The 26017-nt window shown below is 44.5% G+C and overlaps 2 protein-coding genes across 2 annotated transcripts in view; one reads left to right on the forward strand and one right to left on the reverse strand.

Annotated features, from left to right (window-relative positions):
* The window catches only part of CLVS1 (clavesin 1), a gene marked incomplete at both ends in the record, with an annotated part of 117313 nt that extends 106198 nt beyond the window's left edge, over positions 1-11115 (forward strand). Inside the window, one exon of the mRNA XM_079796529.1 lies at positions 11028-11115. Coding sequence (XP_079652655.1) covers positions 11028-11115 — 88 coding nt within the window. The remainder of the gene's footprint in view (positions 1-11027) is intronic.
* Positions 11116-13896: 2781 nt separating this feature from the next.
* The window catches only part of ASPH (aspartate beta-hydroxylase), a 166209-nt gene continuing 154088 nt past the window's right edge, over positions 13897-26017 (reverse strand). The window contains exons 22-25 of the mRNA XM_079796054.1: positions 18819-18954; positions 16198-16289; positions 15705-15838; positions 13897-14870 (exon numbers count right to left, since the gene is read on the reverse strand). Coding sequence (XP_079652180.1) covers positions 14720-14870; positions 15705-15838; positions 16198-16289; positions 18819-18954 — 513 coding nt within the window. The 3' untranslated portion in view covers positions 13897-14719. The remainder of the gene's footprint in view (positions 14871-15704; positions 15839-16197; positions 16290-18818; positions 18955-26017) is intronic.

The following is a 26017-nucleotide window of genomic DNA, read 5'->3' on the forward strand; positions in this document are numbered from 1 at the left end:
TTGAACCTTGATTGCTGTTGGCATCTCTGGAAGGAATTGACCTCCAGGCCAATTGGCTGCGAGGACCAGCTGTAACTACAGTGGGAGAGCTGCTATGCAGGAGGCGAGGCTCAGCTGTGAAGCAAGGCAGGCTGGTGCTAGTGCTGGGTCTTGGGCCTTTTATTGATAGGTTTGGGGCATGCTGTCACCAGCTGCAGCTTGTTTGAGAGATTTTAGGAAAGCCTAAGCCAGGACAGGCCATTTATACGGAAAAGCTGCTGCAAACAGCTTGGCCAGGGCTGCAAATTGGATGGGGCGGAGTCTTAGGGAATCAGCAGGGCGGAGCCAGTGCGGGCCACGCTGATATGGCTGCTAGTCAGCCCTGCTAGACTGGAGGTCCCAGCACTGGAACAGTGCCCCTGGCTCCCGTCTGGGAGAAAGCTGCCTTTGAGTTCCTGTCCTGATGCCAGACAATCCAGTTCCCCTCTGTATGTGTTTGGGTCCCTCAGCACGCCCAGCGCTGGAGCTCAGAGGAAGCGAGACTGAGTAAGTTTGTGCGCCGGCCCTTACACCTGGGATGCTAGCAGCCTCTTTGTCTCTCAGTCACCATCCCTACTGGGTTGTATGGCCCAAAGTTACACGGACTTCTCTTCCCAGCTCTGGGACGCTGGGCTGGGGGGCTGGTGTGGGGCTGGGACTCCTTGCTCCTCACGGGTGGTCTTTGCAGAGACCATCTCCCTCCGGATTAAAAAAGCTGCACGTGTGGGTGCCCGACCAGTCTGTTCCGCCTGTCCTCCCCTCCTCCCAGTCTCAGTGTGCTTTCTTCTTTACCTCTCTAGTTTTAGGACTTACATTCAGCCAGCTTTCAGGAGGTTCTGAGTGGTGGTTGCTTGTATTTTAGTTGTAGTTTTGATGTGGCTGTGGGAGGCGGCGAGTACTGGCATTTACCTACATTTACTAGTATCTACACTGCCATCTTGATTCCTCCGTCACGGCTATTTTTTAGTTTGTGGTCTTTTCCTTGGTTTTCTGCACGTGGGCAGACATGGGCTGTCTGTTCTCAGACAAGGCCGTGTCAGTGGTTCCTGCTCACACTCAGGAGGTGTTAGTAAGATGAGAAACACTTCACATTTAAGTAATTTCTCCTTCAGAGAACTTCAAGCGCTTTATTACATCTTTCAAAAAAAGATTTTATTTTTTAAGAGATATTTTTATTGATTTCAGAGAGAGGAAAGGAGAGGAAGAGAGAGAAACATCAATGAGGAGAGAGAATCATTGATCGGCTGTCTCCTCACACCCCACACTGAGGACGGAGTCCTGACCTCCTGCTTCATAGGTTGACGCTCAACCACTGAGCCTCGCCGGCCGGGCACTTTATCACAGCTGATAGCCCTCACAGCCTTGTGGAGAATGTGGTAATAGTCTCTCATTTTACAGATGCAAAACTGAGAATTAATATCACAGGAATATAGTCTCATAAAGGCCAATAAACTCCTGTGTAAATAATTAAACAAAATGTCCAGTTGCAGCTGCCAGTGGAAACGCTGGCCTTTTTTTGGCTCCCTTCCCGAATTCCTTCCTCCTCACGTCCAAGTTCCTGGACCGTTTGTCTCTGGCAGCCGAGGTCTGCCCTCAGTGAGGTCTAATCTGCTCACTCCACACTAGTCAGCGTCCCATGTTGCCTGACTGCGGTTCTGTAGAGGTGTTCCCAGGTATTGGCTGAATGTTAAACATTTAAAAGAAAGGATCTTGAAGTATCATGAAATACCCTATCTCTCTACCTCAGCACTGTTTTTTACCTCCTCCTAGAAAAGCATAAAAATACTAAAAAGGACAAAAGTTGGCAAGACACGGGAAGTCCTTCCTGAAGTCGGTATGTGCCTAATACAGTTAGTTTCAGGAGCCAAACAAATTTACCTTTTAAAAACATTTTTCACTTCCAATGTTTCTACTAGTAAATGTTTATTCAAAGCTGCCAGGGGCTGCTTAACTCTTTTCCTGTGTCATTGCCAAAGTCTTTTTAGAAGTTTTGTGCCATTCCACAAAGCCAAGCCGATTGCTGACTTTGGGGAACAGAGCCAGGGCTGTGGAATGCTACCTGATGAAGTAATGGGGCTGATCTCCGGGACCTGATTCAATGGGGGTCTCCTTGAATCACTCTGAAACTCCCCACAGCTCTCGCCTTTCTTCTTTGATCACTCTCCTGGAATGCCTGGGGTTGAAGGGCAGAGTTCTTGTGCCCATGATTTGGAGTCCACACAGCTCAAGCCAGGCAATGGCAATTCATTAGTAAGAAGAACACATGGTGTTAGCTGTTGAGGTATGGTAGCTAAATAACGTTTTGAAAATAAACCTCTGGCTGAGAGCAGAACTCCCAGGCGGCGGGAATGGTACCAGGTGTCTGACCAGTGGGGTCAGACCAAACCTGGGTTCAGCAACCTCAGTAATTGATTTCTGGTTAGGAAAGAATTCAGAGCAAGACCCCATACTGTAAGAGAACATTTTACTTACAAAATGACAGAGGTAAAAAAAATTAATTCCTAGAAAAAAAATGGGCTTAGGAAATAAGTTCTAGAGGTAAAGAAAGGGCCCTTGGAGCTTGGGAGTGAGGAAGCTAATGGTAAGGTGCCTCGGGAGGAGGAGGAGGGAGGAGGGAAGGGGAAGGCAAAGGCGGGGAGCTGGGTCCTCCATCCTAACTAAGGGTTTTAAAGGCAGAGATTTTAGGGGAGGCCCCAGGGAAAGATTTTAATAGAATATTCAGTAGTTTTCCAGGTGTGTCCATTCAAGGTCGTGGTCTCCACTGATTGATTGGCGGGCACCAGGGCAGGGGTCATTATTCAGTGCAGCTGGTCTTGTTGTCAGCAGTGGCTGGTTTTGTTGCTTTTCTGGGCCTGGAGCTGAAATACAACTGAGGCCTAGATGTTACCTCTAGGGAGGAAAGGTCAGGGGGGTCCAAACTGTGGTGCCCAGGGATAAGCTAGGGGAGGAAAAGTTACCCTGGGGGCAAGGTCTCACTCTCCAATGGATTGTCCATTGCTAGGCACCTGGGACTTTCCATCCTGGTGACCTTCTGTACCTGGCCCATTGTCCTTGCTCTGCTCATGTCTGTCTAACTGCTATTCTGCAGAATGTACTCACTCATGGTGAATGTTTTCCTCTTTCACCTGTTCTCCCTGGAATTTACTTGTCTTTAGAATCAGGAAAAATTAGTTTATGGCTACAGATCTTTGATATGAAGTGGGGAATGTTAAAAAGTTTGGAGAGGAAAAGGGGAAGGGAGAAGGTAGAAAGGGAGAGAGAAAAGCAGGCAGGGAGGGAGGAATGTGGCAGAGGGAGGGAGAAAGGGAGAATGAGACCATAGCAGGAAAACAAAATGTGGCTATCAGGGCCAGAATGAAGCCTTTGTTAGAGTAGTCTGCTACACCACTGCGATAATGATGGCTGAATAGCTCAAATCACTCCCCTGCCTACCCTTGGGGTTAAGCTGGCTTTCAGTGTTGGAAAGAGGACCCAAGAGAAAAGTCAAAATGTTTATTTTAGCCAAAGTGTTAAGCTTCTTGTGAGAAGGCCAAGTCCCTGAATGGGGAGATTACCACCAAGAGGGAGCTGGCCCCCAGGCCAGGGCTCCTCCTTGGTTAATACTCGAACCGCACAGGTCCTGAGCGCTCTGTTTACAAGGGGTGGAGGCATTTTTATCAGCCAGCAGTTGATCAATCCTCCCAGAGAGCACTTTGGCTCAGCTCAATGGACTGAGGGCAAGACTTAAGAGAGTTTTTCTTGGCTTCATTTATTTGTACTAGATTTTTTTTTTAAAAGCAATATTTGCTTTATAGTTTCCCAGTGAATTTCAAATACTTCATAATATAGGGTTACTTACTCAAAATGCTCATTGTGTGACCAGGTTAATGGAATTATGCCCCGCTGAAAGTACAGAGGCCATAGTCCTCTTCTCCGTCAGGGAAAAAGTGGACGGGAAAGTTATGTTTAGTTCCGCACGCTCAGTTCCTCAGAATTGTTTGATTGTTCCCTGCCATCAACCAAGACATCCAGTGTATTGGCTAGGACAGCCTGCATTCTGCGCCTGCTGTCAGTACAGGTATTGAGAGAAATTCTATAGGTCCAATCTGACCCCAGGTGGAGGCGCCAGGAAGTCATCTGAACAGGGTCTGTGAATGAGGTCATTGTGTGAATGATAGCTTTTCCCTTCCTTCCTTCCTTTCTTTCTAGAGCTAATGTCTCCCTCCCCCCGCCCCCCCCCAAAAAAAAACCACACACACAAAAAAAACAACCCTCTCCTCTGGGTACTATCAGAGTAGTGACACATATTTGTGGGTCTATGGGCAATAATTTCACAAAAGAACAAATGTTTCTCAACATTTGCTCAGTCCCTGGAATACAGCAGGAAACATTCACCAACATTTCTGTCATGAGTGAATGTAAAAAGATGACTGTGTGAAGATTCAATATTTGAGCATTTGTTGTGGGATAGTTGTTTTTTTTTTTTTCATAATGACCCTGAAAATAGAGGCAGAGGATGTTTGGAAACAAATCCAATACTCATTAAAACCACAAATTTCAAGGTTCAAAATAATGGAGATAAAGTGGAAATGTGAAACAAAATTTAAAAGATGAAATTTAATACTCAACCAAGCACCTTCAAGATGGGAGAGAAATGGTCTAATAGCAGCACGTGGAAATATAGCTAAATTTTCCCTCAGCTGTGTTATATGAGCGCCAGAAAGACTAATGCAATTCTAGGTGTATTTTCTGTGCTTCAACAGAAGCATACAAAAGGGGGGAGGGGGGAAGGAAGCAATAACTTTATCTATTTTGAGATGATACCCTGTGGGCAACCAGTTGATAAAGAGATGTCAGAGAGTGCCAGAGTAGTGAGCTTTAGAAACTTTGACAAGAGTCCTGGCCCATGTGGCTCAGTAGGTTGGGCATCATCCCGTGCACTGAGGGGTGAGTGGTTCGATTCCCAGTCAGGGTATATGCTTGGGTCTGCGGACCTGCAGCCGATCGATGTCCCACTCTCACATCCATATTTCTTTTTCTCTTTCCTCTCCCTCTCCCTTTCTAAGAATCAATTAAAAAAAATTAAAACCTTAAAAGAAGAAACCTGGGCACTAGAGGAATCTGGTTAGCCTTGGTGAGGGTGAGGAGAGGGCTGAAGGGCGCTAGATACATACCTAAAGGGCTGTTATGTGGACCAGATGGATTTCATGTACCCAGACCAAACCTGGGTTCAGAACCCTTTTTGGGTTCTTGCTGGGAAATAATTGAGAGCAAGACCCAAATGGTAAGAGAACATTCACTGGGTAAATGACAGAGGTAGCAAAAGTAATCCCTAGAAGAAATGGGCTTAGGAAACAAGTTATGGAGGGAAGGGAAGGGCCCCTGGAGCTTGGGAGTGGGGAAGTTAGTGGTAATGTGCCTGGGGAGAGAGGAGAAGAGGGGACAGGGAAAGGGACAGGGACGGGCGTGCTCCCTGGAAGGAGAGCACACTGGGTCCTCCATCCTAAGGGCAGAGATTTCAGGGGAGGTCCCAGGGAAAGATCTTAATAGAATATTCAACAGTTTTCCAGGTGTGTCCATTCAGGGTTGTGGTCTCCACTGATTGATTGGCTGGCACCAGGGCTGGGGGTCATTATTCCATGCAGCTGGTCCTGACATCAGCAGTGGCTGGTTTTGTTGCTTTTCTGGGCCTGGAGCTAGACTACAACTGAGGCCTAGATGTTATCTCTAGGGAGGAAAGGTCAGGGGGTCCAAAGCTCATGACCAGGAATAAGCTAGGGGAGGAAAAGCCACCCTGGGGGCAAGGTCCCACCCTCCAACGGATTGTCCATTGCTAGGCACCTGGGGCTTTCCATCCTGATGACCTTCTGTACCTGGCCCATTGTCCTTGCTCTGCTCATGTCTGTCTGTCTACAGCAAGTTCAATGTAAGGAAGAACCTTCTAGCAGAGTTGCCCCTCTAGGAGCTGGAGGAGTGTGTTTCTCACCTGGGATATATTAAGAGGCTGCAAGGCCCCTTAGTGAATAGTTTCTGTTGAGTTACTCTAGATAAAAGTCCCTTTTAACTCTGTGGCTGTGATTCACTTGCTATGTTGTAAAATAAAGCCACCTAGAACCAAAGAGAAAAAAAGTGTCAAGTCTCTAAAGTGGAATGGCCATCAATCTCATTTTCACCAGGGCCTGTGGGGAAAGGAGCTAGGCAGCTGTCTGCGGTGCTGGAGGGAGTTGCCCGGAGTAGGCAGCTGTGCTCTGGTTTTCTCCATGCTTGTTTGGGTATGTTTTAATGTCCTCTGGATGTTTGGCTTTTCTGCTCCTTATATGTCTATTAACACCCTCCCCCACTCCCACCCACATTAGAGCTTTAACTAAAGCAGAGAGAAATGCACAGAAAATATATAGTGCTACCTGGGGCTTCCTCTTCCCTGTCCCAGGAAAACATGAATCCATTTTATTTCCAAAGGTTTGGCTTCATACTTAAAGTTAGACTGTTTGACTGGATTGATATTTAGAGTAGAAACCCATTGTTTTAGGACAATTGTACGGATTTGCTTTCTGACTTTATTTTGCTTTCTACAGCACATGCATATCCTGAATGGAGATAAGAATCTTAAGCAGAAAATTATTTTTACAGTGAGGTGGAATATTAAACATTTCAGCTAAATAGCTCTGCAGGCTTAGCTATACCCTGGAGTGGTGTGATGGTGATAAACCGTCCGGTTCCCCACTATTTTTGTTGCTTTTCCTATGCTACCTGATCTTTTGTTGTTGTTCCTTAGTTTTTTCCCCAAAATGGAGACAATAGCACCACTTCTTAGGGGCATGAAAATGAGTTAATACATGTGAAGAATGTACAGTAATGCCAGATGCATACATACAAATGTTAGTGTTATTATAGCTTGTGTTTGGGATCTTTTAGGCCACCCTCAGGGTTAATGATTTGCCAGGACTCACAGGACCCAGAAGAGCTGTTATACTCACAGTTATGGTTTGTCCCAGCAAAAGAATACAGGTTAAAATAGGCAAAGGAAAAAGGTGCATTGGGTGGAGTCCAGCTGCACTGAACCAGTTCCACGCTCCCAGCTGTCCTTCCAGTGCAGTCACACGAACAGAGCTTAATCCTCTCGGCGATGTGTGACAACGTGTATAAAGTGTCACCGGCCACGGAAACTCACCCATGTCTTGGTGCCCAGGGCTTTTATAGGGGGTGGAGGAGAGGTCCGTCATGTAGTCATACAGTGTATGTGTGAGATGGACCTTAGCTACTTGGTCTTCAGCGCCTCCCCCTCTCCATCCCAAGAGGTCAAACTGATAGAGTGTGACCCAAAGCCCAGGCATTCAGTATAAATCACACTGTTAGCATACTATATGGCATGGCCCAAAGTCTGAGACCCTTTTACCAGGCAGGGCAGGATACCCCGAGGGTTTAGAGGAGGAAGGTAAGAGACCTTTCTGAGACCTTTGGAAGGTGGAGGTTTTGGGCAACTCAGGCCTCCTGAATTATCCATTTATCGCACATATTTGTAAATTTTTGCTTGTTTGAACAATCTAGTTGAACCATTTTTTAAATTTACTTTTTATTGTTGATAGTATTACAGATATCTCCCATTTTCCCCTCTTCTTCCCAGTCCCTACCCACCCACCCACCCCCAGGTCTTCACTACCCTATTACCCTTGACCATAGGCTATGCATATAAGTATATAAGTTCTTTGGTTTATCTCTTCTCGTTCCCCCAACCTCACATCAAGGTATTTTAGTCTGTTCTATGCCTCGCTGCTTCAGGTCTTATTTTGTTGGTCAATTCATTTTGTTCATTAGATTCCACAAATACTAGTGAGTGAGATCCTGTGACATTTGTCTTTCTCAGTTTGGCTTATTTCACTTAGCATAGTATTTTCCAGGCCCATCCATGCTGTCCCAAAAGGCAAGAGATCCCTCTTTTTAACAGCTGTATAGTATTCCATAGTGTAAATGTCCCACAGCATTTTTTACCCATCTACTGATGGGCACTTGGGCTGTTTCCCAGCTATTGTAAATAACACTGCTATGAACATAGGGGTGCATATATTGTTTGTTTGGTGTTTTGGGGTTTTTAGGATATATTCTCAGAAGTGGGATCACTGGATCAAATGGGAGTTCCATTTTTAATTTTTTGAGAAAACTCTATACTGTTTTCCAGAGTGGCTGCACAGTCTGCATTCCCACCAGCAGCAAACGAGTGTTCCCTTTTCTCCTCATCCTCTCCAGTACTTGTTTGATTTTTTGATGATCCCATTCTGACAGGTGTGAGGTGATATCTCATTGTGGTTTTAATTTGAATTTCTCTGATGATTAGTGACTTTGAGCATTTTTTTCATGTGTCTCTTGACCATTTGTATGTCCTCTTTGGAGAAATGTCTATTCAGATCTCTCCATTTTTTAATTGGATTGTCTTTTTGTTGTTGAGTTGTATGAGTGCTTTATATATTTTGGATATTAATCCCTTATTAGATGTATCATTGGCAAATATGTTCTCCTATTCAGTGGGTTCCCTTTTCAATCTGATGGTTTCTTTTGCTGTGCAGAAGCTTTTCATTTTGATGTAGTCCCATTTATTTTCTTAGTTTCCTTTGCTCTAGGACAGTGGTCGGCAAACTCATTAGTCAACAGAGCCAAATATCAACAGTACAACGATTGAAATTTCTTTTGAGAGCCAAATTTTTTAAACTTAAACTTCTTCTAACACCACTTCTTCAAAATAGACTCGCCCAGGCCGTGGTATTTTGTGGAAGAGCCACACTCAAGGGGCCAAAGAGCCGCATATGGCTCGTGAGCCACGGTTTGCCGACCACGGCCCTAGGAGATGTATCCGTAAACATATTGCTACATGATGTCTGAGATTTCATTGCCTATGTTCTCTAAGATTTTTATGGTTTCATGTCTTACATTTAAGTCTTTTATCCACCTTAAATTTATTGTTTGGTGTAAATTAGTGCTGTAGTTTCATCTTTTTGCATGTGTCTGTCCAGTTTTCCCAGCACCATTTGTTTTTTATTTTTTATTTTTATTTTTTTTAAATTTCTTTATTGATTAAGGTATCACATATTTGTCCTCATGCCCCCATTCCCATCCCCCCCCTCCCCACACCCCCCTGTTGTTCCCAACCGCTGGTTAGACGCATATGCTTGCACACAAGTCCTTTGGTTGATCTCTCCCCTTTACTCTCACCCTCCCGTACCCTCCCTCTGAGGCCCGACAGTCTGATCGTGCCTCCTTGTTTCTAGGTCTGTTCTTGTTCACCAGTCTATGTTGTTCATTATTTCCCCTAGATGAGTGAGATCATGACAGCACCATTTGTTGAAGAGGCTGTCTTTACTCCATTGTATGTTTTTGCCTCCTTTGTCAAGTATTGAGTGTAATGGCTTGGGTTGATTTTTGGACCCACAGGTTGAGAACCGCTAGCTGGGTCGCCTAAGACCATTGGAAAACACAGATATTTACATTACGATTCATAACAGTAGCAAAATTACAGTTATGAAGTAGCAACGAAAATAATTTTATGGTTGGGGGTCACCACAACATGAGGAACTGTATTCAAGGGTCGCGGCATGAGAAAGGTTGAGAACCACTGCTGTCATAAATCCCACTTGATCATGTGTATGATCCAAACTGGGCCCACGAGCAGAGGGCACCAGAACTGAGAAAGGTGTCCACATAACATCCGTCTGTGAAAAACAGCAGGGTTGCTGTCTGCCAGGGAGAAATGGCTAGAAATGCAGACACCTTCTTAAAAGGCCAACACACAACATTCTGAGTGCAGCCACTCACCTTGGGCTCCAGCAGAGGGCGGGCAGAGTGAACTGGAGCTGTGAGTCAGGGTTGGGGGGTCTGGGATTAGAGCTCATTAGGCAGACACCCCCGTTTCCTGTGCTGAATCATTCCCTCATGCTGCGGAGGTCATCTTTCTCAGGCAAACTTTTGCTATCCTGCTGTTTTTGCCTTGGGGGATGACAGTTCACCCACCCTATTGGAAAATCCCTTGCCCCCACCCTGTAGAGTTTCTGATGCCCATTAAGAGACGGAGAATAACAATTAGCCTCCAAGCAGAAGCAACTGGCCCACCCTGTTGGAAAACCTCTCATCCCACCTGTGGACAACTGCTTGCGGCTACTCCAGGCTGAATGCAGTCAGTCTGGAGTCTTTGCCAGGTCTGGTTAGTCAGAAACAGCAGTTTGGGTCCCCATCCCGGACTGTGCAGTGAAGCAAAAGCCAGCAGGACACCACTAAACGCCTGCAGCTGCTACCTGTGGGACCAGCTCTGTGGGGGAAGGAAGTACAGCTCAGAACAGGGTCAATCAAGGTGTGAGACTCAAGACAGACCCACTCTGGGCTGAGGAGTCCCCGACCACTGGACAGCTGGCACGATGACATTGGGGTTGAACCTCACTGGCAGCAAGTTGGAGGGGAGATCCCTCCCCCACACAGGACATCAACAGTGAAGTCTCGATCCCCGGTCAGGGCACATACAAGAATCAACTAATGAATGCACAAGTAAGTGGAACAACAAAAATCAATGTTTTTCCCTCTCTCCCCCCTTCTCTCTTTCTAAAATCAATTAAAAAATATATAAAAAACACACACAATGAAGTCTCAATTACAACAGGAGAGCCCAAACAACGCACACAATAGACATTCCTAGAGCATCCAGCTCAGGTGAACAGAGACTACACCACTGGACCCCTCAAGACACTTTCTACTAAGGCCATCCCACAAAGACTGAGGCAAAGCAGTTCTATTTAATACATAGAAGCAAATATAAAGAGATGAGTGTTCTGCAAAGAAGATTCCAAGATGCCTCTCCCCATAAAATGTGGTGTAGAAGACCCGGAAGCAAGGAAAGCAGAGCTACAAAAGTGGGGAGAGGGAGTTAAAGTGTTATTTTGAATGTCTTAATAAGGGAAATATAAAATCTGAATGCCCTCTAACGTTCCAAAATGTTGTCATCATGCATTGTTTGTAACCGAATCTTTTTTCCTTCCTTCCCATCTTATTAGATCTCAGTCTGTGGTAGAAGCTGGGACCCTGAAACATGAGGAGAAGGGAGAGAATGAGAACACTCAGCCACTCCTGGCTCTGGACTGAACCCCGAGTCACCCCAGGTTCCCGCATATCGCCAGCCGTCGGTGGTATCAGCCACCTAGGAAGCACATGCGCAACTGACCCTAGACAGGTACGGCTTGAATCAAGGCTCTCCACTCCTGCCACCCAGTAATGACTGTCACCAGCCATTGGTCGGAGCAGCCAAAGTTGAACAAAGACTTGAGAGATGCTTTTTTTTCTTTCTTTTTCAATGAGGGCATTGGGTAGAGGATAAAGCAAGGCAGTTATGTAATCAAGATTCTCCTCCCCCACATTTATGGGATTAAATGAATTACTAAATTTGATGCACACACTGCATTAGATCAAGGCTTTTTCTGAGGCATCGCCCAGAGACCTTCTCCCGTTTTTGCAATTTAAGATTAAGTGCATTTCTGAGTAGATCCATCACAGTTGTCCAGTTTAATGTAGTGCAGAGCCCTGAGACAATGGTATCACCAGTAATTTCCATTCTTATTGAATTGCTTTCTTTGACCTCATCACCAGCATCAAGTTGCTCAGCCTAAGAGCAAGTTCTCCGAGGCCTGGCTATGTTCAGAGGCTGCTTATTTTCATATCCTGCAAAAACGATTTTGACATCACATCTTTTGTCAGGCTACCAGCTGATCATCATGAGCTGACATTAAAAGAAGGCACACAATGTGAAATATGATTATTTCATCTTAGCAATGTGACTTCCACAGGCAATGTGTCTCTGCAGATGGGGAGGTGGGGTCCCATTGAAAACATGTGAGTGATTTATAAATCCATTCAAGTTGCCTCACTTGGGTCACTACAGCAAAGAAAAGTGCCACTAAACTCACCGCCCCCCTCCCCCCGGCAACCAGTGAAAGGTGTGGAGAAAAGGCCTGGCTGTTGCTGGAGGAAGACCCTCAAGGATGGCTAAATAGGCAAGTACTGAAAATAAGAGAAAACTAGGAATGCAGGATGAAATGCCAAAGATCATTGTATTTCTTTGTCTATTCTCCTTGGAAATGGAGCCCCAACTATCCATTCAAAGGAAATTAGATAAAATTAAAGATATCATAGGACATGATATCCTTACCTGTGCCATTTTTCCCCCCCAAAACCAGCTGTATGTTTTCTGATATCTCAGCCATCTGCATGACATGGCCATTCATTAGTATAACCAGTGGGTGCTCAATGCCAAATAAAAATATTTTAGCTAATGGGCAGCAAAATATGATTTCACATTTTAAGAATTTGGGAGGGTTAACTTGTTAGCTAAAAATTTCAAAGGGAAGAGGTGATTCAACTGGCCATAAATCACCCTCGATCACTATTATTTCTAATTTTTTTCTACTGGTAGATAATTAACAGAAGTAATTTTTGTATTTACCCTTGAAATAAAATTGAAATAGAATTAAAAATATTTCTCAATTGCATTGCAGTATTAATAAAACCAATTTTTTTGTGTAGACATTTCATTTAAAATAATGAAATAATTCTACCAATGCAATGACTGAAACACTTTTCTTATACACCATGACATAGGGAAGAAAGATGAAGAATTAAAGTGAGGGACAAAAGATGAAGAATTAAAGTGAATTAGAAAATCCATTTTATTACCTGGGTTTATAAGGTAAGGCAGTTGTGGAATCCAAGTACCTAAAATGCTATTGGAGTCAATTATTGCCAACCCTTTAAAAACAATTCTGGCTTTTCAATTGGCAATCTTTAGAATCCTGTAGTGACCTGATTTTAAATACCATGTTATAATTGCAAGTTAAGAGCTAGTTTTCACTCTATTCCATGACTTCATTACATGAATGTAAGAAGATGGTTCAATGATGACAACTTATACATTGAATTTCTTTGTGTATGCAATATACATACAAGAACCAAATTCTGTAAGTGACATGAATGTTACCACATGAGCATTGTATTGTCCTTTGTCAGTCATTTCCTCTGTTCAATAAATACTGAAGGACACAAATACCTTTTTCTTTTTCAAGAGTTTACTTTGGTAATTAGGTAATTAATTTGATATTCCCCCCCACTCCATCTATTTTAGTGAGTTTTCTGAACATTGGCAAAACAGAAGGGAACACAAATATTTTGCAAACTCTTCTCCTGGAAGCTAATGTGCTTAAGAACAAACAAAAAAGATTCATTTCCATTTTAAAGAACTGTTTTCTAAATGGCACACAAAAACATCCTCCTTTGTCCTGAGATAGAAAAGAAGGCACACATGTTTTTCTACCTGTGAATGATATTTAGTAACCTCTGTGTAATTTTGCCAGCATTTTTTTGTTCATATTGGCTTAAAGTTCAGTGCATTCATATTATTACATTCTTACAGCTAACATTTCTAGTGTGCTTTAATAAAAAAAAAATAATGCATTCATAATCTACCCAATTAATGACATGGTCATCTTTGGGATGAGTAGGCAAGGCCATTTTTCAATGGTTATTTCTATGCAGTGTTCAATAGTAAACTATGGATAATAATTGCTATTTCAAAACAATGGCAGGAGTTGCTCAAGCCAGGCAGCTGGAAGAGGCTTCCAAACTCTTTCAAAGAGGAAAGCGATCTCGACATCCTACACCCGGGACCGAGAGCCTGGCACTCCTGCCTTCCACTCTGCCATCCTTCCTAGTTTTGCAAAACTGTGATGGGAATCCTCTCAAGGATTCTGTCACTCGCATGGATCTACAATAGGCAAAGACACTCTGGATTCCAGCCCTGTCATGGACAGCAACTGGCCCGGGGCAAGAGGTCCTAGCAGCCACCTATCTACCTGATCCCGAGAGAAAATTTTCACGTTATTTTTTTTTTCAAGCATTAAAAAAACTTACATGAGGCATTTGTATAACTCAATATAAAATGATTCCATGTCCCTTTTTGGTGTAAAAGCTTCCTCTTAGAAAGAAATGCCATTTTGACAGTATCTCTACCATTTGCATGGTGAGGAGAGAGAAATGAAGACACCAGCTCTTGAAGAAAAAAAAGCAAGCAGACCCAGTGGGCAGGGAGCTGTACAGTTCACATATGGTGGCAAAATTACATTGTTTTCCTTCGTATTAGGAAATTGCTTCCTTCATGAGTGTCTTTGCCGAAAAATAATTAAAAGAGGGAAGTCTGAGTTCACCAGGAAAGTTATCATGAAACCACTAGAAGTGAAGCATTTACACAGCTTGTCATTAAAATCAACAAAAAAGTAGTGGTATGTGATGACAAAAATCATCTAGCTACCCTAGAAAAATATAATTGCATAGGAACATTACAAGCGAAAGCAATCCATTCACAGTCTCTACATGTATTCTCACTACACACTGATGCAGCCTATTCTAAATGGAGAAAATATCTTTGGCTGGCAAGGTAGAAGCTATTATGTATTTACCTGAAATACGGGCATCAGACCAGCGCTGTCCTGGAATGATATACAGCAGGGTCTTTTCTAAGTGAATTGCAGTGGGGCAAGTATTCCCTTTCACGTCTTCTAACCCTAGGAGGAGGTTTAGAAATCTTTAGGCTGCAAATCAAGGAAATTAAGGGTGTTGGTGCTCGAATTTCTCTCCCCACACCCGAGCCAACAGAGCCCGAAAGGCAGCCCCTCTCCAGTGTGTCCCAAACCCACACGACATGCTAAATTGCAGGCAGGCTTCGTCTCTGCTGGGGTGTCAACTCTGGGTGCCACACATCCACGATGAATATCAGCCGGAAAGACGCGGCATCCTGCCACACCTCGTGCTCAAAGGAGTCGTCAAAGATGAGCACCTTGCCTTCTTCCCAGGTCCTGGAACACAGAAACGTGGAGGCTTGTGATTCCGATGCTGGAGGACCGGTGCGTGTCTATGTTGCGGGAAGGCATGGGGAGAAGGGGCCCTACATGGCCCTACATTCACCTCCCTGCTCATGCTAGGACCTGGGCTAAGTGCCTGTGGGCATTATTTCACTTGCTCCATACAACAGTCCTGCAAAGCAGCTAGTATCAATGCCAATGTTATAAGCAAGAAGGCCGAGGCTCGAGGGGATTAAGTAACAGGCCAAGGTTACATTGAATTAGGTGGCAGGGCTGGGTTCTGAACAAGGCAGCCAGCTGCCGTGACACCACGCTGACTCCTCCAGAGCAATACATAAATATCACTGGGGGGGGGGGGGGTTTCTTCAGGAAGGGGGTCGCTGTACTGTTGAATAATTCCGTGGTAAAGCCATACACGCAATGTGTAATATGTGTGGGGCTCAGTACAAGCCAGCTGACTCTGAGTGCAAGTCTGTTCATCTAGAACAAGCATGTCAAACTCGCAGCCCGCAGGCCAATGCTTCATTTATATGGCCCGTGTTAGCCTTTGAGTTTGACATGCTTGATCTAGAAAGAGAAGCAAGAAGGCTCCTCAACCACATGCACGTGCTCTGGGGAGACATCACTGCAGAAGGCAGCCCTGGAACTGGGAGTAAGTGTCTCCAGACCAAAGAAGGGACAGAGAAGAAAGGGTCTGGATTAACATCACCCACCCCAGTCTACATGTTCACAAAAGAAGAGAAAGTATCCAACTGAACATGGCTTTGTCGTCACAAACATCCATCCTCAGAGGTGATGCGTAAGAGAAAATGGTGGGAGCAAACGTACTTGGTCTCGTTGGCACACCGGATCTTGCAGCCTTCCTGGGGAACCACCAAGCCCAGGTGCATCCGGAGCCGGCAGTTCGTGGGCCCCGTGTGCGGCCACACGTGAGTTCCTGGGTGCATGATGGAATATTTGATCTGTGCCGAAAATATAACACACCGTTCATCCATTTATCAAGCTGTGGGGGAATTGCTAAACTAAAGTGACAGTACAAAATTACTGTCAATTTGGATTAGAGCCTTTGTAAGACTCAGAATTAATATTCTCCTCTCATTTCTTTGTGAAGGACTTAAAAATAAGTACTCCCTTTTTGCACAAAGCTATATATACACTGAACATTTTCATCCTCAATTCTGACATCAACCACATGAAATTGTTTCATTAAAAGAGGCATTCGTTGGGCCAAGGGACATAAACACTTCTTTGTAATCATCCACATTCCCTTACTGCCAATGAGCAATTGCGCTCTTCCCAGCACTGAGAACACTCTTGGTACCTGTCCTCTCCTGCATCCTGTTGTCTCGGGGAATTTATCTAGTAAAGAACAGGTTTTAGGAGCTCCTTTACAGGCGTTTTCATTTTTTCTTCCTAGAACAATAAATGATAAAAGCATTGTTAGGAACGAATCACAGTACAGCTCTGACTCACCCTGCTTGGACCACATGTGATCTTATCATGCTCACTGTGGGAATGAGAAGGCTGCATACTCACACGGAGACAATGTGCTTTGCTCCACTAGATACTGACTTGCAGAGCAAGGACAAGAATTCTCCCCTCACTGCTGGACTATTTGACTAAGGATGTCTAATAGTTATTTCCCCCGAGTCAGGCAGAATAGTGGATGTCAACATCTAAGCCCAGGAACCTATGATATGATATATTAACGGAGAGGGGAAATAAAGGTTACAGAGGGCACTGAGATTTCTAATCAGCGCATCTTAAAATACAGAGATTATCCTGGATTAATTAAATGTGCCCAATGGAATCCTAGGGTTCTTAAATGTGGGAGAGAGAGGCAGAAGAATCAAGGTTTGAATGGTACAGAATGAGAAAGACTTGACGGGCCATTGCTGACTCTGAGGATGGAAAGGACTACCAGCCAAGGAACGTGGGCAGACTAAGCTGGAGCCTCCAGAAGGAAAGCAGCCTGATGACACGTGCGTGCTCGCCCAGTGAGACCCACTGCAGACTTCTGACCTCCAGAACTCTAACAATTCATGTTATTTTAAGGCACTAAGTTTGTGGTAATTTGTTACAGCGGCCACAGTAATATACCAGCCCTCACCCCCCCCCCCCCAAAAAAAAGCTTATATTTCTAACCTAAAAATGCATTTCCAGGATTATACTAAAGAGTTTCCTACACAATATTTTTCATTGGAATTTAATGTCTATTTCATTGTACAGATCATCCTTTATATATGGATAAAAGCAGGATTTACATGAAGGTGGGAGGAGGTCTTTGAGAGATGTTTTCTAGGCGTCACTGTGTCAAGAGACACGGAATTTGGGACATAGTCCTAAGCATCCTAGGCTAAGCAAATCTCTTCACATCATCTACCAAATCGCTGTTTCTTAGGGAAGATGTGCTCAGGAATGCACATTTGCTGCATTAAAAAAATCGTGCTGGCAAAAAGCTGACAGTCACTTGAAATCATGTGATCTCTTGAAATCATGGGTATTTCCTTGAAAATATCACTTAAGTAGTTCTTTCTCTTTCGTGTAAAGCATTTGGAAAACATAACTGAGATAAACGACTGTGGTTACTAGTCCTTTAACATACACCAACTGCTTATCATCCTCTCAAATTCAATTCCTGTGTTGATGTTTGCAACACATGGTGCTATTTAGTCTTCAAAATGGATTTACTTTGTACACTATTGTTAACCGAGTTTAACTTGAATTTTCAAGGGAAGTGGAGAGAGATTTAAAGATAAAATTCCATGCTCCTCATTTTAAGGATATGTTAATTCAGTGGTCGGCAAACCGCGGCTCGTGAGCCACATGCGGCTCTTTGGCCCCTTGAGTGTGGCTCTTCCACAAAATACCATGGCCTGGGCGAGTCTATTTTGAAGAAGTGGCGTTAGAAGAAGTTTAAAAAATTTGGCTCTCAAAAGAAATTTCAATCGTTGTACTGTTGATATTTGGCTCTGTTGACTAATGAGTTTGCCGACCACTGTGTTAATTCAATGAGCACACACATACCAGAGCCCTGTCTGCATGCCTTTGCCTGAATTCAGCTCAGGGAATCTGAGGTTGAATATGAATCACTTCCTAGTCTTGAAGAGCTCAGGGACCAGTTATTACTGTCCTGTCACTCCGGTCTGTCCTCATCTCTACCAACTCTTACCCCTGGGATATCATTTTGGCAAGCAACACTATCTCCATTTGACAGGAGCAAAGAGGCTCAGGGAAGCTCCTCTCCAAGGCATTGAGGAGCACACGGTGGACTCTGCAGATATGCCTACACAGTCGAGGTACTCTCTGTCGCTTATCATTTAACAGAAAAGATTAGGAAGTCAAAATACTATCCTATATAATAAAAGGCTAATATGCAAATCGACCGAACAGCAGAATGACTGGTCGCTTTGATACGCACTCACCACCAAGGGGCAGATTCTCAATGCAGGAGCTGTCCCCTGGTGGTCAGTGTGCTCCCACAGGGGGAGCACCACTCAGCCAGAAGCCAGGCTCAGGGCTGGCTAGCGCAGCAGCAGCGGAGGGAGCCTCTCCTGCCTCCATGCCGCTAAGTATGTCCGACTGATGGCATAGGGAGCGGGCCTAAGCCATCAGTCGGACATCCTGTGAGCGCTCCTGGACTGTGAGAGGGTACAATCCGGGCTAAGGGACACCCCCCCCCTCCCCCGAGTACACGAATTTCATGAATGGGGCCTCTAGTTATTTATATTTATCCAAATACACATAGGAGTATACACAGGCATGCACACACACAAATAAGTGTTCACATATAGTTTTAGAAAACTGGATGGAATTTGATAAGCTAGGTTTTCCTGGACAGTTTCCTGTAAATTGGGGAATCCTGACCCTGGGAAGTGTCACCAGATTAGTATCTGCTTCCAAGGTATCACTAGCTGCAGAGTCTGGAAGCCGGGGGCTCACCTTGCTGCCACAGCGTAAACTGGCTCCAGTCTCCCTTCTCCCTCAGGTTTTCATCCTCAGGCAGGAAGAGGCCTTTGGCTTTATCCATCACTGCAAGGCCTTCGTCGCGGATCAACTTCCAGTTTCTCTCTAAGGACTAGAGAGGAGATTCTGGTGTTAATGGACTGAAAAGATGCCAGGTAGAACACCTTATCAAAATGACTCCCAGCTTTTCGTTTATCTGATTAATCAAGCAGTGAAAATTTTCTCACTTCATCTTTTAATTTTTCTTGTTTAAAGTTCACCTTTAAAAAAAATATTTTTTCACTGATTTCATAGAGGAAGGGAGAGGGAGAGAGAAACATCAATGATGAGAATCATTGATCGGATGCCTCCTGCACGCCCCACGCTGGGGATGGAGCTCACAACCTGGGCATGTGCCCTAACTGGGGATTAAACCATGACCTCCTAGTTCATAAGTCAACATTCAACCACTGAGCCACACCGACCAACTGGGCTAAACTGATTTGTCGAGAGAAAGGAAGGGGGGGGGGGGCGGGGAGAGAGAGAGAGAGAGAGAAAAGTGAGAGCAGAATATCGATCGCTCCCTACTGGAGATTCAGCCCTAAACATGGGCATGTGTCCTGACATTGAATAGGCAACCTTTCTGTGCACAATATGATGCACCACCAACTGAGCCACACTGGCCAGGGAGGCTCACACCATCCTCCTCCACCTGTTGGTTGAGGTTGTTTCCATACCTTGGTTATTGTGAATAATGCTGCAGTGAACAGGGATACAGCTATCTCTTCGATATCCCATATTCCATTAACTTTGGATGTACTATACCTAGAAGTGGGATTGCTGGGTCACATGGCAGTTCTATTTTTAATATTCTGAGGAACCTCCATACTGTTTTGCATAGTAACTGCACCAAACTTATACTTCTGTTTCTGTGAAACCCACCCATCATCACCCGCTTTGTGCTGGTCACCTACCCATAAATAATTCCAATGCTACTTTAATCCCAAGTAGGTAATTCATAAATAGCAAGTCTAAGATTTAATTTCAATACAGACACACTCAAAAGTCCTCACTTTGGCAGGTCCTCAGAGTGAGAGAATATGGTGGTTTTCTCAAGGTGCTAAGATTACAGAAAGGGAAAGAAGAAAAAATGCAGTCCAGATATTTACATCTTCTATAAAACATACAAATCACCAACAGTCCCTGCCGCTACGTGCCTCGTTCAATTTGCCAGATAAATCTGTTAGATTCATGTTAAACTGTCACACGCGAGAGGAGAATTAACTCGCTAACACAGGGAATTACTTTCCACATGAGTTTTTTTTGGCACCTTCCCCTCCTCTCTCCTGGTATTTTAGAAGTTTCTTTCACTTCTTTTGAAAGCAAATTTTAGAGGCATCTTTGGAAGGAGCCGATCTTTTGTTACTAAAATAGGGCACAAAGCCCCAGGGGAAAATGTTAAAGTAACTGCATCACTATATAAAAATTTTGAAATGTTACTGAGGAGCAAGCTGCTTTTGTATGTGACATGTCATTCCTGCCCACCCCCCCCACCCCCCCCCACCCCCCCCCCCCCACACACACACACCTCCTCTCCGTGTCTCAGGGACGTTTAGCTGAGGTCCTTTTCCAGGAGCAGTAATGATTTTTTAAAAACACGATTTTCTATCCCCTTGCCACACGTAGCACACCTGGGCCACCTGCGCTGCGAGGCCGCGGACCTGCTCAGTAGGAATCGGGCAGTGCACAGGTTTCTAATTTCCATTATAAAATAGCCACTCACCACTTTCTTTTAGGTTCAATACCGTGTCAGACAATTTTACAACTGGAAGGATCCTTGTTAATCTAGTGACCACTTTTCCCTTCAGGGATGAAGGGATAACTCTTGGAGTGGACATCTCACAGTCCAGTGGCCAGAAACCGTCTGCTGCCTCCACGCCCCTCGACTGTTCTAAGGCACCTGCGGGAGGGGAGAGGTGAGGCTGTAGTGGCCCTGGGGACCCCCGCTTCCCTCTGGGGCATGAGGGTGATTGACGGCTCCCGCCAGCTCCTCTGCAGTGGGTTACCAGCACCTGTGAGGCGCAGGTACTTGTGCAGGTGGTCCTTGGGGAACAGAGCGCTCCCCACAGGACACCGGGCTGACCAAGGGGGTTCACATTCCTGACAGCTGGGAAAAACCAGGCTAACCAAAAGCACACACCTAGGAAACCTGATGAAATAATGAACAACATAAAGATAACAACAATCATGATCTCTTATGTGGTCAGCGTAAACATTTTTTCTACCAAAGTAATAACTACACTATGGCAGTGATTCTCAACCAAGGGCACAAGAATCTCTAGACATGCAATGCCTGACTGGTCAGTCAGGGGTGCTGACTTATTTTTCCTTAGATTGTAAAAAAATAAAAATAAAAATGACAACAGTTAACACAAGAACTATTGTTGGGTGTGAATGAATCAAAATTATATTTTGTGAGTGTGTGTGTGTATGCTGCAGAATTTTAGTAATTAGTTTATGTGTGCCATGAGATGAAAAAGGTTGAAAATCGCTCATTAGGGGATGCTTTTCAACTTTGGAAAGACACAGCAGGGTCTCTTCATGGGCATTAGGAAGAAATCTGGGATGGGACCTGGTAGTTATTTTTAAGCACAAACCAAGAAACCACATTGTGTAAAATTCACATAGTCATAGGGGAGTGTTTGTGTGTAAGAGAGAGAGAGGAGAGAGGAGAGAGGAGAGAGGAGAGAGGAGAGAGGAGAGAGGAGAGAGGAGAGAGGAGAGAGGAGAGAGGAGAGAGGAGAGAGGAGAGAGGAGAGAGGAGAGAGGAGAGAGGAGAGAGGAGAGAGGAGAGAGGAGAGAGGAGAGAGGAGAGAGGAGAGAGGAGAGAGGAGAGAGGAGAGAGGAGAGGGAGAGGGAGAGGGAGAGGGAGAGGATACACATTTTCTCTACAGTAATATTATTCAGTTTTCTGAGATGGCAAAAATTTCCATTTCTTAGGAAATTCCATCAGGAACTTGAAGGATGCCTACATTGTTAAAGGACTCATATGAAATATTACTTCCTTGACCCTAAATTCATCCATTTCATGAAACTAAAGAGAGACATGGATAGGGTCGGCCTTTGAGTTGGTGGCCCAGAAATCAATAGCTTCTAATTCACATTTCTTCTTGTGGCTACACAGACTTCAGAAATCAGAGTTGATTGCTTTTACAGTGCCACTTGGCTCCATAAACCCATCATCAACACTTGCCTGTTGAGTTAAACCTCAGCTGTATTTGGCACTCTAGTCACCCACAAATGGATTTCCTAGTTTCAAGCCTTATTAGTCCCACAATACACTCCTGCTCTCTTTAATCCAAACCCTCCATCCAGTTCAGGGCACTTGGCTGATATTCTGCTCATCCCTCTTTAATGGTACATGTTTCTCTTTTACACCAAATTAGATTAAGTCCTGCCCAGCCGGTGTGGTTCAGTGGTTGAGCATTGACCTCTGACACAGGAGGTCACAGTTGATTCCTCATCAGAGCATATGCCCAGGTTGCGGGCTCGATCCCCAGTAGGGGGCATGCAGGAGGTAGCCGATCAATGATGCTCCCTCATTACTGATGTTTCCATCTCTCTCTCCCTCTCCCTGCCTCTCTAAAAATCAATAAAACATTTTAAAAAATTAGATTAAGTCCTATTTTTAAAGCCTTCTCCTAAAACTGATTTAATGCAGAAAGTCTTTAGAGAAGCACAGTAAACCCACACTAATTGTTATTTAACTACTAGAGGCCTGGTGCAAGAAATTCGTGCACTCACGAATTTCTTGCAACAGGGGTGTGGGGGGTCCCTCAACCCAGCCTGCACCCTAAGCTGTCAGACCAACATCCTTAGCACTGGCACGGAGGCAGGAGAGGCTCCTGCCACTACTGCTGGGCTCACCAGCCTTGAGCCTGGCTCAGGGCTTCTGGCTGACCGGCAACCCCTCCCCGCCCCCCCCCCCCCCATGGGAGCACACTGACCACCAGGGGGCAGCTCCTGCATTGAGCGTCTGCCCCCTGATGGTCCATGTGCATCATAGCAACTGGTGGTTCGGTGAATTTGCATATTAGCCTTTTATTATATAGGATTTCTTTTACTATTTTCATTGGATTAAAATATACACTTTCTTTTAGTGCTTACAGCTCTTTTTAAATTTGTCTAGTAGGTTTTCTGGTTCTCACCAGAAGCCCCCTGCCACAACGAAGAAAAATATACATTTTTTAAAAGTCAAATACTACTATAGGTCTTATAATGGAGACAACAGTCTCTTACTCAACTCTTCCCCAGGCCTGAGTTCAATCCCAGCTATTTCCTGCAGCAAGTTAACAATACGATGTCTTCTTTCCCCTCGTCTTCATCATGCATACATCTGGGTAAATTCACATTCAGGTGTTATAAAATTTTGACAATGAGTTATCATTCACACTTGAGTTGTAATGATTACACTTCATTTCACATGCTCTCTTTTCTTTGGCTTAATTTTCTAATGCACTTAGCATCTTTCTTCTTTACAGCTACGAAGGAGTGCGAGAAAATCTCAACACTATTCTCCCCTTTGCCAAAAACATCATATAAGCTATTATTTTTCTTTCTTTCTCTTTTTTTTTTCTGCAGAGAACCCGCCAGTAGCCATCTGCCTTGCTTTCCTCTGAACAGGTTGCTGTCTGAGCTTGCTGGACAACTGTCCTTGGCCTCTGCCTGGTATCGGGCTCCCTAATGAGTGAATTCTAGTCATTCCTGAGAAAGAACACACCACAGATAAAATTGAATTTCTGAAAATTTCTGAAGCTAGTCATACACTTGATTGAAAGCCTGGCCATGTGCAGAATTCTAGGCAGTAAATAACTTTTTAGAATTTTGCAAGCATTGCTCCATTGTATTATAATGTTTAGTATAGTGTAGTGTTTGGAGGTGTAAAACTTAGAGCCAGACAGCCTGGATATGAAATCTGACTCTGCCACATAACTAGCTGTGTGATATTGGGCAAGTTACTTAACCACTCTGTGCCTTAGGTTCCTCATTTATAAAGAGGGTAAAATGCTACTACTTCCCTTAAGAGTCTCCAAGAAGATTAAATGTGCTTAAAAGTATGTATGCTATGTGTAAGTATAGCTATGATGATGATGATGATGATGATGATTTTAAGATCTTTTTATTTCTGGTTTCCTGAGATTCTATGGCAACATGCCTTAATGTAAATGCTAGAAACTCAGCAGTCCCTTCAATATGGAAATTCATCTAACTGAGCTTTAAATATTTTCTCCTAGGCAGGAAAACAGGACCATTCAGAGAAACATTTTTGCTGAGGCAGGTAGTAAAGGTTGCAGATTGCTAAGTAAGGGGAGTTGCTAAGGAAAATCACTACTGAATGGTATGAGTTTGCTAGGGTTGCCAGAACAACATTCCACAGCTGGTGTGACTCCAACCACAGGCGGTGATAGTCTCTCAGTTCTGGAGGCTGCAAGTCCAAGCTCAACGGGTTGGCGGGTTTGGTTTCTTTTGAGCCCTGACTTGCAGATGGTCATCTTCTCACTATGTCCTCACACACCCTTCTGTGTGTCCAAATTTCTTATAAGGACACTAGTCATATTGCATTAGGGCCCACCCTAACAGCCTCATTTTAACTTAGCCACCTCTCCAAAGGCCCTGTCTCCAATGCAGTCAACATTCTGAGGTACTGGGGGGACTAAAGCTTCAACATATGAATTTGGGGGGCGGGGGGCCGGGGGGGACACAGCCTATAGCACTAATGCAGATTCGGGTTAGAACTAGTTCCAGCTAAGAAAGCAAACAGCAGATGGAGGGGATCAGAGATAAATTCACATCAACACGGGAATAAGTAAGAAGAATTTTACAGGAACAACATAAAATATAAGCATAGGAAAAGGCAGAAAAAGCTATACTTTTAACATTTGGGCAAAACATAATACAAGAACTCTTAAAACTCAGGTTAACACACACAGGATTGGGCAAGTAACCATGTGATTAGCTGTTAAGAAAAAGCCTGTTAAGAAAACACTGAAGCTAGCATTTGAAAAGTCCCAGAGATGGGACTGACTCTAAATTAGAAGGTTCTGACTCTAAATAAAGAAAAGACACGTGGCACAGTTTAGGCATTAAATTGGAGTTAGAAGGAATTGATAACAATGGCGCTTTAGGAGAATGTATACCACATTTTACTTAATTGTCTGAGTACGAGCTTGTTATAGTTAATTATTTTAGGAATTTATCTGATTTCTTTTAGAGATTAAAATCAGCTTCCTTGAATCTTAGCCAAAGCATGCCTGTACTTTAACACGGTGAAGATAAGACAGGGGAGCAGTATATTCTCCTTCTAAAGAAACTGGGGGTGGGCATCCCCCGAGTGCTGAGCTGAAGGTAGGAAATCAGAGCAAATACAATAGTGAGTCTAATGCCCACACAGCAAATTCTCTCTGCAATAAGTTTAATAAAATCTCCTGGGAAATTAGTGGCATTAATGCAGCAATGTCTTGCTGGTTCTAATGCATTTTAATCAGATTTCCTGTTTTCCAAGCTGATCAAGGAAAACATCTGACGTTTGTGATTGTGGAAATCAAGACCAACCGAATGGAGAGGCACAGCCTATTTATTCAGGGCTGGCTAGGGCAAGGGAGCCAGCCGCCCTCACTTGTTCTCTGGCCGGGAAGGAGGAACACCATAGAGAGAAGCACCCGAGGGACCTGATCAGGAGGCTGGAGGCAGGGGCCGCTGTGAGCGGGCTGACTAGAAGCAGCATCCTATGTGACTGGAGCGAGTTTGGCTGTCTCTGGTTCGTCTTACGTTGGAAGCAGGGCCAAGCATTAGGGAAGCGGTCCGTTACTAATCCTTTAGCCCATTTGGGCCAAATTCACTCAAGTTGTTGTTTAGCTTCCCGGATTGTCACCAGGAGCAACGTGGCTTCCTGCAGGTCTGACACACAGTGAGCTGGCTTCCTGGGGCTTGTAGATAAGGGGTTGGCTTCCTGGGCTGTTCAGTGCAGGTTGTAGGTCAAGGTTCTATTTTTACTAGAGGCCCACCCAATGCACAAAATTTGTGCAAGGGCATTGGCCCTGGCCCCTGTCCGCCGCCGCTGTGGCCAGGGCCCTCTGCCACCTCTGCCGCGGCCCCCACCCACTGAGGCTTTGTCCAGAAGGACGGACGTCTGAGAG

The sequence above is a fragment of the Cnephaeus nilssonii genome (genome assembly GCF_951640355.1).
Source record: "Cnephaeus nilssonii genome assembly, chromosome: 18".
NCBI classification, from domain to species: domain Eukaryota; kingdom Metazoa; phylum Chordata; class Mammalia; order Chiroptera; family Vespertilionidae; genus Cnephaeus; species Cnephaeus nilssonii.